The sequence below is a fragment of the Scylla paramamosain genome, chromosome 37 (genome assembly GCF_035594125.1).
Source record: "Scylla paramamosain isolate STU-SP2022 chromosome 37, ASM3559412v1, whole genome shotgun sequence".
Lineage (NCBI taxonomy): Eukaryota > Metazoa > Arthropoda > Malacostraca > Decapoda > Portunidae > Scylla > Scylla paramamosain.
The window spans coordinates 11,212,430-11,228,220 of record NC_087187.1 but is presented as its reverse complement, the minus strand read 5'-3'; the positions used below and the strand labels follow the sequence as shown (position 1 = coordinate 11,228,220).

The 15,791-nt window shown below is 40.1% G+C and overlaps 1 protein-coding gene across 1 annotated transcript; it reads right to left on the bottom strand.

Moving 5' to 3' along the window:
- Positions 1 to 12,817: 12,817 nt before the first annotated feature.
- LOC135091192 (putative nuclease HARBI1) lies at positions 12,818 to 15,150 on the bottom strand. Its single transcript, XM_063988637.1, has 2 exons — positions 15,012 to 15,150; positions 12,818 to 14,590 (listed from the first exon to the last, which is right to left on the bottom strand). Exon 2 carries the CDS (start codon positions 14,541 to 14,543, stop codon positions 14,052 to 14,054), a length of 492 nt encoding a protein of 163 aa, XP_063844707.1. The 5' UTR covers positions 14,544 to 14,590; positions 15,012 to 15,150; the 3' UTR covers positions 12,818 to 14,051.
- Positions 15,151 to 15,791: the final 641 nt, after the last annotated feature.

Here is a 15,791-nt window from a genome sequence, read left to right as displayed (position 1 = left end):
GATGTTGCTTTTGCCTGGGGTGTTATTTATTTATTTATTTTTTTAGCTTTTTCATTATTTGTTTTACCTCATTTGTTGTTATTTTCCTTGTGAGTGGGTTGTTAGGGTCCAGGTTGTTATCATCAGCCTTAGTTAGAGGTGAACAGTGTTCTTGCTTGTTTTTTATATATTTGAGAACCATGTCTTCGGTGGTGGGATCGAAGCTGTTGTTGTTGTTGTTGAAATATGTTTTCCCATATTCTTATGAAAATGGGTTCCTTTTGTTTATCAGCGTATATTTTGATGTTGTTGTGGATAATGTGTGTGTTGGTTTTATGTGTACCTTTTCATCTTTTGATTAGTGACCAAAAACTTTTTAAATCCTTGTATTTTTTTTTTTTTTTTTTTTTTTTAGTGAGGCTATTTTTGTTTCCCAGTTTTTTTTTTTTTTTTTTTTGTTTACTTATAGTTTACTTTCTTCTGTTATTTGTCTTTTAATGGTTTTGTAGGATATGTATTTAGGACAGTTCCATCCCTTATGTAAACTTTGGGTGAGTAGGTTATGTGCGTAGAATTGCAGGGTTTTAATTTTGTTATTTGTGATAGGTTTTAGTTTGTGTTTTTGTTTATGGTGGGTGTGATTCTTAAGCGTTTCGTTTTTTTTTTTTTTTTTTTGTCCAGGTGTGTGTGGCTGTGTTGAGCTCTGCTTGTCATGTTAGGATGAGTGTTTATGTTATGTAGTTTGTTAGTGACTTCTTCCCTATATTTTAACCAGTCAGTTTTATTTAGATTGAGTCTGGTAGCTGTTGAAACTTTTATTGCTTAGGTTGTGATTCCAATTATGATAGGCAGGTGGTCTGAAAGGATGACCGGACTTGGTTTTAAATGTAGGTTGTGAAACGTTTTATTGTTGGTTAGTATTATGTCAAGTGTTGTGCTATTATGTGAGTAGAAGATGGGGAAGTCTGGGCCTATACGGACATTTTTAGTACTCTTCCTACATTGTGTTTTTATTTCTCAGATATGGATGGGAGGCGTTGAGGTCGCCTACAATGTATGTATATATATATATATATATATATATATATATATATATATATATATATATATATATATATATATATATATATATATATACTTTTCTAATATATGTAACACCAGTATTAGGAAGAGTTCCTTTATCGGGTAGCTGGCCACCATGATAGGAAGCTGAAGCTGCTGGGCAGAGTACTGGTAAGTGAGGCGGTCAGAGAGGGCTTCCGAGTGTTCCAAGCCGGACATGGCGTATCTGTACATACTTGTATCTAAAAAGACAATAGAGTGAACAAGCCACATGTTTGTCATAACACCCTGGTGGAGCTCCTGACCCTTCACAGAAACTGAGCCCCATGAGTGAGAGACCTGAGCGAGTCACACATAGGTAAGTAACATTACATCTGTCTGTAACAGGGGGAGGACGCACCTGCCTGCTCACACTTCACCCTCCAACCCACTGAACTCTGGCTCGCATTGATGTCGCTACCTGCCTTGACTGATGCTCCCTTCCCGCCAATCTCTGCTGTTCTCTCTCTCTCTCTCTCTCTCTCTCTCTCTCTCTCACACACACACACAGGGCCACATATGCAACAGCAAAAATTTCAGCCACTCTTTTGATGTAAAAAAAATCTGCGCTTATAACATACTGTTACACCAGGGGTATGGGTACGGGTGGCAGTACTGTTGGAGGTGGCAGCACTGGGAGAGGCAGGAAAGGAGAGAGAGCGGAGACGCGTTGCCCGAGAGGAAGCCAGCGTGTGCCTGCCTGCTTTGGAAGTGTTTTCCTGCCTGTCGAGTGCCCAGTTGAGTACCTGTCCTGTCGTGCCCTGGGAGACTTGTGGTGCCCCTGTGAACTTGTAAAGCAGTGTACTTGCGGAGGATTTGTCAATAAACCTAGGAAATAGTGCCCGTGTTTTCCCTTGTGCCCTGGCCGCGTGTGTGTGTGTGTGTGTGTTGTCCCGGCGTTCAGAGTGTGACTTATTTGAGGCCCTGCTGTTCTAGTTTCTCGACCTGTGCCCGTGTGGATAACACGCCCACCCGGAGTGAGGGATGGGCGCAACAAGTGGTGTCATAGAGAGGGATCCGGGGAACAGTGAGCAGTGAGAGACGGTGAGTCATCATGGAGTCACAAGATGGCCGCCATGACGGGGCCGAGGGCGGCTCGAGTGAAGTTAAACCGGGCCAGATGAACTTGATTGCTGCCATGTTGGCCGGTATGAGGCAGGGAATGGCAGTGGACCGTGAGGCACAGACTCAGAGGGCACGTGAGCTGGCTGAAAGGACCGACCAGCAGGCACGTAAGCAGGCTCAACGGGCGGACGACCAGGTCCGCCATCTTGAGGATGTGCTATAGAGCAGCGTCGCGTCCTTGAAGGCGGACACAGCAGTACACCGACCAGGCTTGCGACAGCGTCAGGAATGAATTGCTGGACCAGGTGCAGACTCTGGAAGGTGAGGTCCAGGGCCTGAGGGGGGAGGTGAGGACGGAGAAGCAGCGGCGCGAGCTGACAACAGCGAGCGCGGAGGAACAGGCGGCCCCACGTGTTCTGGCGGGAACCGCCGAGGTGGCGGACCTGCTGGGGCCTGCCTGGGGCCCTTGGCATGAAACCTTGGCTTGGGGGCTGGTGGCAGGCTGGGGCTCAGTCAACCATCCCTTCTGCCGCCATCACCCCCTCTGTCTCCCTCCCCAGGCCGCCCCGCCAGCTGCCCGCACGAGTCGCGTGCTTCACCCCTCAGTCCTTTCACCCATAGCTTAAAACAACACTCAAATGGCCCCTCAACCCTCGTACTCTCACTAACCCTAACGTGAGTGAAGTCAAATTTGCCTTACCGTTAAACACTCACTCAACCACCCGCTCCCTTACTTTCACAGTTGGCGGCCCTTGAAAGGTAGTGTGGTCGCTCTGTTTATGCATGCGCATGGAGTGGCATTTCTGAAAGTTTGGTTGTGTTCGGATACGTCGACTTGTTCATTTTTTATTGTTTGTTACGGAGAATTTTCAGCTAATTTTTCATCAGAACATATATACTAGCATAAAATATGTGATATAGTATCATGTACACATAAAATATTATACGAACATGTTACATAGCCAAGTCGCAGTGACAAATCGAACACCTTCCAACCCGCTGCAGACGAATGAACTTTATGTTCTCTTGCATAAATGCAGCGAAGTGAACGAATGCAGCACATGGGAGAAGAGGAGAGGATACTTCTATTAGACTTAATCAATGAAAGAAGAGCTGTTCTCCTCAGCAAAGCCACCGACGCCCGCATTATACCGATCAAGGCAAGAGTATGGGAGGACATCACGAACTCTCTTGCTGCCAGTGGTCTGGGGCCGCAGAGGACTGTAAAACAGATTAAGAAGATTTGGGAAAACATGAGATCAAGGTTAGTATATTGGTTTTAAAATGTTTATTGGTAATTAGCAAGTTTACTTTTCCACACTCCTACGGTAGAAATTAATTATGAGATGAAAAATCAGTTAAATGTCAGTGTTTTGAGGTTAAATTAATGTTACTGTTAGTTACCACATACCGGTAAAGAAGATTTCTGTTGGGTAATTGGTACATAATAATAATTGTTCTTGTTGTAGTTTATTAATGAGTACCTTTGTAAAACATTAAGAATTTTACAATCTACCCATCTAAGATTGTTTCTAAGAAGGACAGGGTTTAGAAGTCAAGGGAAATGTGTGTGGTAAAAAAGTCAACCTACTGTTCTGTAGACAGGTAAAAGTCACTATATAAAAATAATATAATGTCACTCTACTTTCTCCATCTCAATTGAATCCTCCAGTTGCTTCCTTATCTCAACTACCCTCTCCTGACAGACAGAATATTAAGTCTTTAATTGCCTTTATAAATAGAGGTAAAGATCATTAAAACCTTGTTTTTTTTTCTCAATATGTATGTTTATTTACATTGGATAATAAATTACTTTACAGTTAACCACTGAAGTTTTATTACTACACACACACACACACACACACACACACACACACACACACACACACTAAAACTACAGTATATAATTGATTTTTCCTTTTCTGTTGCAGTAAAATATGATTACTCTATTCGATGGTGATAAAATACGTGATTCTATTTTTGAGAAAAAGAGTTCTAGTCAAGACGGCTCCTAACCACGACGGCCCTCCACGACGGCCCTCCCCCATGGCCCCGTGTTTACCAGGACGGCCCCGTGTTTACCAGGACGGCCCTTTGTTTGCCAGGACGGCCCCATTTTGTAGGACGATAATAATAATTCGCACGTATTTATTACATTCTCAATTCTTACACATACATACATACATATAATAATATAAATCGGGGCTCCTGTACATGTCCAATCTTCTAGAGAGACGTAAAATACAATAGGAAGTAATAATTTTTTAAAAGATCTAAAATTACACATTTTATTGCATTAAAAATCAATTCACCTAGGCCTACACACCAAGCAGCCTAGAACATTTCCTAAGAAGAGAAGATGTGGATATTTCACCCGTCTCATAACTCTCCCAGAGCTTGAATAGTTTCCCTTCTGTAGTTGTTGTTCTTTTCCTCTTGTATCTTCTTAATTTCCCCTCTCTTACCAGGCGAAGTTGCAGGGTTACGAGTTGTGACTCATGGTGCAGCAGGGGGACTAATTTGTAGAGTTGGTGAGAATGGTTCCGGGCTTTTTCGTTAATCCGTCTGTGCCACCCTTCGACATCGTTATTTGTTCTCACCGACTTCCCATAGACACTCCAAGCTGCTGGCAGCCAGAGAGTGCTGTCAATCCATGTTTTGCTAATGTAATGACAGTGGTTGTACAGCAGGTGGTGCAGCATCGTTCAGTTTACTAAATGCTGCTTGTATGTGTTCTTGTGGCAAACATGGCAGGGCAAACAGTTTGCGTATGAAACTCTGTATGGAACCCTTCTCTTTGTACACAACGGCGAGTCCAAGATCCTGTGTCTTTCTCCAGATACACTGTGCCCAGTGGAACAGGCATCCACTCACATGAATATGAGGGAAAATCACTTGTATGCCTTTCCACATAGCCCGCTCAAAGTCGGCTACAGCCTTCTGGAGTTTGTTTTCTGGTATCAGTTCTTTAGCAGTGTTCATGACCGCTTTGTAGTCTTTGGTGCGTCTATGTGACATGAAAGCAAATAACAAAGGTACCTGTTTCGTATTTTTGTCTTCTCCTCTCACAAATGCATGGATGGAGAACAGCTGGTAAAAAGGCTTTGAAACAATCTTAAAAGTAGCATCCATGTACCATGTTCTTGCCTTCTTAAGCACTTCTAGCTGCTGGGTTATAGCGAATAGCAAATGCCTGGCTTCATCAACGTAAATGTCTCGTTGGAGGAAGTTAGGTGGAAGAAAGTTTTCTGAAATGTCAAATTCAAGGTCCTTTGGATCCTCAGGACGCATTGCTTGTCGAAGTCGGTTGGCCTGACGAATAAGTAATCCAGGTTTTGGTACACTGGCCTCAGGGTCTTCAGGTTTTATTTCTTTCAATATTGCATCTTCCACAATTGCTGCTGCTGACCTAAACACATCTTCTCTTGCCTTATTCTTTATATCAGCAACGATCTTAATGGCCTTCTGTTTTCCTGGTTGAGCGGGGTGGCAGTGATTGTGGAGACCAGCTGTGAAGGTTTCACCATCTTGAATTACAGTAGCTTTGCACGTTGTGGTTTTATTTCGTACACTACATCGCCACATGGTCTGTTTTGGCCCTGCATGTCTGTTGCTTTTTATGTTGAAAGTGTTACCATTGCTGTCCACCAATAGTGGCTTACCTTTCAGAGAGGCAGCTTCAATTACCTCGTAGTGCAGGTCTGATGACATACTTGAGGTCAGAGAGACATCAGGAATGTGCTTCTCTTCCATTATGTCTTCATCTAGTTCCTGATGTACGTGGAAAGAAGTGCTGATGTTGAATTCTTGATCTGCTTGTACTTTATGGCGCGCGTCAAGTGATGTAATGGAAGTCACAGACAGATTAGGAGTGTGCAATTCTTTCATTACTTCTGGCTCTTGATGAACAGAACTGCTGATGTTGAAATCAGGAGCTGTAAGACACCGTGCACAGCGCCAGTCCGGAAGCTCCCATTCCCCTTGCTGAAGCCGCCTGTAGTCTTGAAAGCTCACCCCCGTTTCACAGAGTCTGTGTTGCCACCTATAGCAAAGAAATAAAGCGGGTATAAGCAAAAGGGGTCTGCGACTTTGATTTCCATGTAATTCCATCATTTCTTTTAATATGTAAATTACATTGAATCACTACGCAATAATTTACAGAAAATATAGATTTACTTTACTTTTATGCGATTATAGCATCTCTTGAGTTGCTCAGCTGTCCTTGGTAGGCTATCTGGGTTCATTGCCATAAATTCTTTTCTTACTTCCTTCTTAAGGCACTTTTTTCGTGTTTTAATTGTCACTTTACTACACGTAGATTTGGCACCGCTGGACCCATGGGAATACCCCAACTCACCCCCCCACAGAAAGCTCAGTTAAGAAGGGTAATATATATATATATATATATATATATATATATATATATATATATATATATATATATATATATATATATATATATATATATATTGTAGCCGCACCGGCTGGGCATCAATTGGCTCACAGGTGATCTGTTTTACTGATCACACCCATCATCGTAGGGTCGAGGAAAGGCAGTTCTCCCTGACACGTTTATTGATGAGGTAGGCATGACCGTAAGAACTGCGAACAAGTTCTCGGTCTCAGTTTCTTACAAAATAACATTATACACTGATATTAAACACTTTCAACATATTACAATATTCATTAACAATACATGCAATTGACTTGGCACTATGACAATCAGTTTTTACTACAAAATTAAAGTATTTACCTCAGTCACCATCCTGCCCATCTTTGTCTGAGCGCGACTTGGCCGTGAGTGATGCCCACAGGCGACTAGCAGGTTAACCCCACACTACCAACAAGTGAGCATCGGCTTCGGTGCTTAATATAGCATTGAATACTGATACTTACACATATTACACGTTTTCATGCAAATAGAAAACTATTGAACATTTCACTTATAAATGCCGAGGAATAATGACGTGAATTACATACGCTTTACATACAGTAACATGGCTCCCCTAATTTGTGTAACAATTTACCTTAAATTAAGATTAGTATGTACCTTAAAACTAGGATTAGCACATAATATGTTTTGTTACACTGGCTCCTTGGCGGGGATGCTCCGGTCTATTATTATGCATTACCTTCTAACAGCAATACTAGACTATGTATTGGCCTCTCTATGATGGTCCTGTTTGCCTTTATGTGTCTTCCCTGGTTGTCGAGATTACAGTCTGAAACCAGGACCTTAACCTTTCTTACTAGGCCATCATGATCAGGAGATACTTCTGTTACTCTTCCCAGTTTCCACTGGTTCCTTGCTAAATTCTGATCTTTGATGATAACTATGTCATTTACAGTGAGATTCCTCTTTGGTGTTGTCCACTTATTTCTAAGTTGTAGGAATTGCACATACTCCTTTTTCCACCTGGACCAGAACTGGTTGGCCAGGTATTGTGCTCTGCGCCATCTCTTTATGCAGTACAGGTCCTTCTTAATGAAAATGCTTGGAGGAGGCAGTACTACCTTTGTTTTCATAGTTAACAAATTACTGGGTGTCAACGGTGTAGGATTTTCTGGGGAGTTAAGATGGTCCACAGTTAGGGGACGACCATTGACTATATTTTCCGCTTCAACTAAGAAGGTTCTCAGATTTTGGTCATCTAACTGGGTACCATGCTGATCAAGTAAAACAAAGAGTACATTTCTCACTGTGCGTATCTGCCTCTCCCAAACACCTCCCATGCAACTGGAATTGGGTACATTCATATTAAAAACAATCCAGTCACACTGATCTTTCATGAGTTCTTGTCTGACTTTATTGTTATTTAATTCTTTCAAGCATTTCTCATACTCTGATTTGGCTCCTACAAAGTTAGTTCCTTGGTCACATCTCAACTGTCTTACGGGCCCTCTTCGTCGTACAAAGCGACGGTATGCACTTAGGAAGGAACTTGTATCCATGCTGTTGGCTGTCTCTATGTGCACAGCTCTACATGCCATGCAAGTAAAGAGCACTCCATATCTTTTAAGCTCTTTACGCCCCTCTTTGACATAGAAAGGGCCAAAGAAATCTACTGCTGAGTATGTAAAAGGAGGTGATGGTTCTAGTCTGTCAATAGGCAGGTCTGCCATCTTCTGTCCCTGTGTTGTACTTCTAACTTTACGACAGATAATGCACTTTGAAATGTGCCTTGATACTAGGGATGATCCTCCTACTATCCAGTATCCACATGACCTGATTTCATTTAAAGTTATGTCCCTGCCTTGATGATTTGTCCTTTTGTGATGGTGGCATATTATCAGCTGGGTTATGTGAGATGTTTTGGGGAGGATGACTGGATGTTTGGATTCATCTGTCAGATTAGAAAGCCTCAATCTTCCTCCTACTCTCATGATACCATTTTTGTCAATGAAGGGATCTAACTTATAGAGGGAACTGGTCTTGTCTATCACTTTTGTTCCCTTGCCATTGTCTCCTTTAATTGAAGAATTATGGTTAGCAGATGATTCCAGTACATTTATCTCCTTTTGGAATGCCTTTGCTTGCAGTTGTTTTATAATTACATTTTCAGCTTCTGACACTTCTGCTATATTTACTGGCTCATATGTGTTTCCCTTTACTTTAGTAGTGCCATCACCTTTTCCTCTGAAGCTGTTCAGAAGCTTGAGGCATACAGCAACTGCCCTCTTTGCTTTAAACCAATTAGAAAAATACTCAAGTCTTTCTAGTATATCTGTGGGCTGTTGTGTACCTACAGCATGGCATACAACTTTCTTCACTTCAGGATCATTCTCATTTATGACCTTGTACTGAGAATGGCTATCCATTTTGCTATGTTTCCAAAGGAATTCTGGGCCATTCCACCAGATCTTGCTATTACACAATTCATCTGCTGTCATGCCTCTAGATGCATGATCTGCTGGGTTATACTGCGTCTCTACAAATTTCCACTGATCTGGTGAAGTGTGATCTCTTATTGTTTCTACTCTATTTGCAACATATACATGGAATCTCTTTGCTTCATTTGCAATGTAACCAAGGACTACTTTGCTGTCTGTCCAAAATACTTCTTCCACATTATTATACTCAAGTTCTCCCTTCAAGAGTTTATGGATTCTAACTGACACCACTGCTGCTGCTAGTTCTAGTCTGGGTATTGTCATGGTTTTTAGAGGTGTGACACGTGACTTTGCCATTACTAATGCACAATGAATTTGGCCAGCCTTGCTAATTAATCTAATATATGAGCACTGGCCATATCCCTCTTGACAGGCATCTGAAAAGTGATGGAGTTCAACCTTTTCTACTTCCCCAAAGTCATCAGGTTTGTAGCATCTAGGTACCTTTAACTGATCTAGTTTGTGCAGCTCATCCTTCCATTTTAACCATTTAGGTTTGACATAATCTGGCACCTCATCATCCCAATCAACTGCATTCTTACATAATTCTTGTAAAATTTGCTTTCCAGTCAGTATGAGAGGTGACACTAGACCTAATAGATCATATATAGAGCTCACTGTTGACAGAATGCCTCTCCTGATGAGTGGCTTGTCTTTCAGCTTTATTCTAAATTGAAATGTGTCAGATTCTATGCACCACTCAACTCCCAAAGTTCTTTCTATAGGCAGTGTGTCTTCATTCTTACTAAAATCCAAACTTTTAATTCCATCTGCTCTCTCATGAGGAGAAATTGCAGCTAATACATCTTTGTTGTTTGACAAGAACTTATGAAGGTTAAAACCTCCCTTGTAACATAATTCTTTGCTCTGCTGAATAAGAGTGACAGCTTCATCCATTGTAGCTACTGACTTCAAACCATCATCAACATAAAAGTTGTTTCTTACAAACTTGGCTGCATCAGATCCACACCCGTAGTCATCTGCAGCTTTCTTAAGAACAAAGTTGGCTACACTTGGAGATGAAGTAGCTCCAAACAGGTGAGCTGTCATCCTGTATTCAGCTATCTCATTATTAAGGTCACCATTTTCCCACCAAAGGAATCTTAACATGTCTCTGTGTTCTGGGTTGATCTTCACTTGATAGTACATTGCTTCTATATCACATACAAGTGCAATGCTTTCTTGCCTAAACCTACACAACACTCCAATAAGTTTGTTGGTAAGGTCTGGGCCTTGTAACAGGTGACTGTTTAATGACTGGTTCCTGTAGTTTGCACTACAGTCAAAGACAACTCTCAACTTCTTTGGCTTTCTTGGATGATAGACTCCATGATGTGGAATGTACCAGACCTTACCATCATTCCTAACTAAATCCTTTGTCGGTACAACCTCTGCATAACCTTTTGTAATCATATCATCCATGAACACCTTGTAATCACCTTTGTGTTGATTATGCTTCTCAAGTTTAGCTCTTAACTTCTTGAGTCTCTGCTATGCTAATAGTTTGTTGTTTGGAAGCTTGACGTTATCATCTTTAAGAGGAAAGGGCAACTCATAATGGCCATCCTTCAGCTGATGTACTCCTTCTTTCATCTTACTCATAAACCTTTTATCTTCATATGATAATGGAGTGTCAGCTGACTTTCTATCACTGAAGTCAAGTTCAAACATATCTCTCACTTGAGAAGGATTAATCATCTCTTTGGTTTTAGTAGGAACCACTAAGAAATTAACCCTCTTTTCTTCATTGATTTCTACTTCTTGTGTCACTGTTCTGTAGACTACCACTGTATCCTCCAATGGACTTGAATGGGGTGAGATTCTACATGAGGTTCACTAAATATTTGTCCATGTACTTCATTTGTCATCAATTCATTATCTCTATTGCAAGAAGAAGGTTCCTGTGGGTCATGGAATGTAACATATTTGTGAGGCATGGCATTGTCACTTTGTTGATTTGCAATTGCTTGTGCTTTCATTTCATTTTGTGACTCTATGTATTGTTGAAGATAACTTTGCTTCTCTACACTTTCATCATTACCTGGAAGCATTTTTACTTCTTCTTCAACTAAGCTAAGAGCATTAAGTTCTGCACTAGCAACTGCTAAATCTCTCTCTTTCTTTTTCTTTGCAAACATTGCCTAGTCTCTTGCTAACATAACTTCTGCATCTGCTTTTGTCTTAGCTAACATAACTTCTGCCTCTGCTTTTGTCTTAGCTAACCTAACTTCTGCCTCTTCTAAATTATCATGATATTCCATTTCCTTTCTAAGTCTGGCTACCTTTGCTGCTGCTGCTTCTTGCTTTCTTTGTGCTGATGAACGTGATGAAGTAGATGAGACTCTAGAATGCCTAGACCATTTGCTAGAACAAATTAATCCTTTGTCATTCTTTAACTCTTTTCTTTTACATTCTATACTTTCTAATATTTCATGGTGAACTTGTTGATTGTGTTCCAGCTCTTCATTTAGCTTCTCTGACTTTTCTGGCTCTAGTTCCACCAGTTTTGTGTATTCCACATAATACTGATGAAATGCCTCTATTACTTCACTTGACATGGGCTCTAATTCAAAGGGGCTAATTACAATTTTTAGTCCTTTCTTAATTTTGCTGGTAACACTGCTCCATTTACGCTTACAGGACTCTGCTCTTCCTTTGGTTACACTGACTTAATATTCTCTTCCTTTGTCGGTCAGCACTCGCTCCCTGACATTAACTTTTTCAATACAAGTTTGATCCTTGTCCACTTGCTCACCCTCACCTTCCCTAAGGCCATCTATGGCATTAATTTCCTCAGTATCAGACATATCTAACAACTTAATTGTGTCAATACTGAGACACTGAAAGAGCAATTAAAATTACCACTCTTAATACTAGCTAATTGTGGGTAATTTTCACTTAGGCTACTCAATTCAGTGCACATACATACTATTATACTTTCTTGCCTGTGACCATGGGTTCTACAAAATGGTGGCGAGGCACAGTAGGTAGAAGGGAGTGGTTGTCGTCAAGGGTAGAGCTGACCCCAAGGCCTCAGAGGTCAACCTATAGGCTTACATCAGCGTCCCCTTGTCCTGTGACTCACTCTTGCTACGGTTTCACATGGAGCCAATTTCTTGCTTGTAGGTCGAGTTCTTACTGTAGCCGCACCGGCTGGGCATCAATTGGCTCTCAGGTGATCTGTTTTACTGATCACACCCATCATCGTAGGGTCGAGGAAAGGCAGTTCTCCCTGACACGTTTATTGATGAGGTAGGCATGACCGTAAGAACTGCGAACAAGTTCTCGGTCTCAATTTCTTACAAAATAACATTAATACACTGGTATTAAACACTTTCAACATATTACAATATTCATTAACAATACATGCAATTGACTTGGCACTATGACAATCAGTTTTTACTACAAAATTAAAGTATTACCTCGGTCACCATCCTACCCGTCTTTGTCTGAGCGCGACTTGGCCGTGAGTGATGCCCACAAGCGACTAGCAGGTTAACCCCACACTACCAACAAGTGAGCATCGGCTTCGGTGCTTAATATAGCATTGAATACTGATACTTACACATATTACACGTTTTCATGCAAATAGAAAACTATTGAACATTTCACTTATAAATGCCGAGGAATAATGACGTGAGGTACATACGCTTTACATACAGTAACATATATATATATATATATATATATATATATATATATATATATATATATATATATATATATATATAACATTAGTGACAGTATATAATGGAAATAACAACAAATAAGTTACCTTGAACAGTTATCACACTGGAGTGCATGGTGACGGCCAGTGACCACCCTGTCACAAACTACACAAAGTGCAGTTGCGGGCTGTTTAGGGCGAACAGAGCGATGGCTTGGTGTCGTCATGATGAGGCTTTAAAAATAATGATTCCACCAACAGAACGGCTTTTGACATGACCTCTCTCTCTCTCTCTCTCTCTCTCTCTCTGAATGGAATGGGCACACACACACACACACATTGTGTTGTATTCTACGTCTCTCTAGAAGATTGGACATGTACAGGAGCCCCGATTTATATTTTTTTGCTGTTTTTTTTTTTTAATTGGTATGTATGTGTGAGAATTGAGAATGTAATAAATACGTGTAAATTATTATTATCGTCCTACAAAATGGGGCTGTCCTGGTAAACAAATGGCCGTCCTGGTAAACACGGGGCCGTGGGGGAGGGCTGTCGTGGTTAGGGGCCGTCTTGACCTGCTTCGTGAGAAAAATATCTTTTACTTAGTGTTGTCATTTACCATAACTGTATAACAACTAGTGTATTTTCATAACAAAGTGTTTATAGTCATATTGTATACAAAGTAAAATCAAACTCATCAAGGTAAGAAATGGGAATTACAAGTACATTTTTCTGAGTAACAGTTCACATAAAAAAAGAAATAGCAAAAATACCTTAGATTCGTACATATTTGAATACTATTTTCGATAACACTTATAATCAGTTATATGTACACATATAGTTTAGAGGGAATGCTCTTGAATACCTGGTGTAATATTTGGTAGTGTGGCATGTGTGAGATAGGATGTGTCTGTCCGCTTGGGTGTTTACCAGATACATGGATGGAGTAATGAAAGAGGTTAATACAAGAGTGTGGAGGAGATACCATATTTGAGTGGCAGAATCAAACCATCCTGTGTTATCAGAAGTATGTTCTGATATATCTAGCCCTTTCAGCTTGTGCTGCATTATTATTAGCAATGGCTGCTTCTGGGTCAACACCATGATCATCTGCATTTGAATCATCTGAATCTGCATTGTCTGATTCAAGATGATGATTTGGGAGAGGCACATTACTCTGAATTGCAAAATTATGTAGCACAACTGCTGCTACAATAATGTTTTTTGTGGTGTCTAAAGCCGTGTAAAGACGCTTGCCCAAGCAACTAAAGCGTCTTTTCAAGACACCAAATGCACATTCTATTTTATTTTTTGTTTTAATGTGTGCCTCATTATACGCTGTTTCACTTTAGTTGCTGGGATTCATTAGTGGAGTAAACAGATAACTACGACAAGGGTAACCCATGTCCCCTAACAACTTACCCTTGTGCATGCCTTGCTCAAATTCATGCCGTAACAAACTGTTGTTAAAAATGTTGCTGTCATGGGCACTACCCCACCATCTCGCAACGATATTAAAAAAAGTTAAATCTGGTCCACATACATCTTGACAGTTAAGGGAGAAGATACCTTTTCTATTGCGGTACAGTTCTGGATTCTCACAAGCTGGTCGCAGAATGTGAATGTGGGTGCAGTCGATAGCACCAACAATTCCTGGCATTCTGGCAATCTCCAAAAACCCTTCCATTACTCTTATTGCATTCATACCTGTTGGCATCTTCACATAGTCCTTTGCCATCTGAGCAATAATGGGTGTCACTGTCCTGATACACCTGCTAATACTTGTCTGAGAGACTTGGTAGCAGTCACTGATTGTAAGTTGGTGTCCACCAGTGGCCATACATCTCAGTGTTATAAGGAGTTGCAGATGCTGTGGTATTGGGCAACCTGATGGGAAATGAAAAGGCAATTATGTAATACAGCTGTCTCTCTATGTTCATAATGCTTTGAGATAAAACTAAACACCATAGCACGTTATTGAACTGTATACCACAAGACATTCTTTGAATATATGCTGTATCTCAGAAGAGAAAAAGAAGCATCCTGGACCATCCATTTTTTATGAAAAAAAAAAAAAATGAATATGCATATTCTACTATATTACATGTAGTGTTACTAAATAATGTTTATTGTTAAAAGTGTGTAAATGATAAGTATGGCCTGACAAAATAATGAATATCATTTGACAGGCTCTTCTGCCAGTAATAATGGATTTTATATGTACCAGCTACTGCATTGATATCAAACTTGGAAGAGTGATCCCATCCACCAGGAAACCAATGACATGTACTCCATATCTGGTACCTACCTCTTGCATCTGCAGCAATGGGAAGTTGTCCTCTGATGTTTTCCAACAGATTCAGCACACACCCCTTGGTCAGTCTGAATCGTTGGAGGAATTCTTGCTCAGCAAGGTCTTCAAATGGATTGCTGCAATCCCAAATGACTTCTTCTTAGCCCCACTCTTCTCAGCCTCACTCTAACCATCTCCTGCATCCTCCGCATATTTTGCAACTGAAGCCACTGATGACCATTCTCCATGTTAAATCTATAATGAATAAAGACAGACAATAAGAAACCACATAACATAACATTAGACAGGTTGAAAAATTCTTGGAGAATATGTAGGGCGATATGCTGATTTCACTTGGTAATAAAGCTATTTCACGTTCGCTTCAGTTACATTAGGTTAAGTTGTTATATAAATACGGTTCCAAGGCATTGACTTTTTTTTATCTGGGTGGAATATGATGCTTTTTATTTATTTATTTATTTTTTTATTTTTTTTGAGATATTGAATTGTGGTCACGTATGTGTTTGCTTTATATATATATATATATATATATATATATATATATATATATATATATATATATATATATATATATATATATATATATATATATATATATATATATATATATATATAAAGTTCCCAGAATTGAAAAGTATCTCAAAATGAAAATGCATCACATTTGATACATAAATTAGTTATCAGTATCTCGAAATTAGTTGTTTTATCTCCACTTTATTTATTTTTTCCTTAGTATCCATTACAAATCATATTAAGTTGTATTTACTGTTAAAA

What these genes read in the sequence shown, in the direction of transcription:
- LOC135091192 (XM_063988637.1), bottom strand. Translation starts at nt 14,543, where the DNA reads ATGGCCACTGGTGGACACCAACTTACAATCAGTGACTGCTACCAAGTC.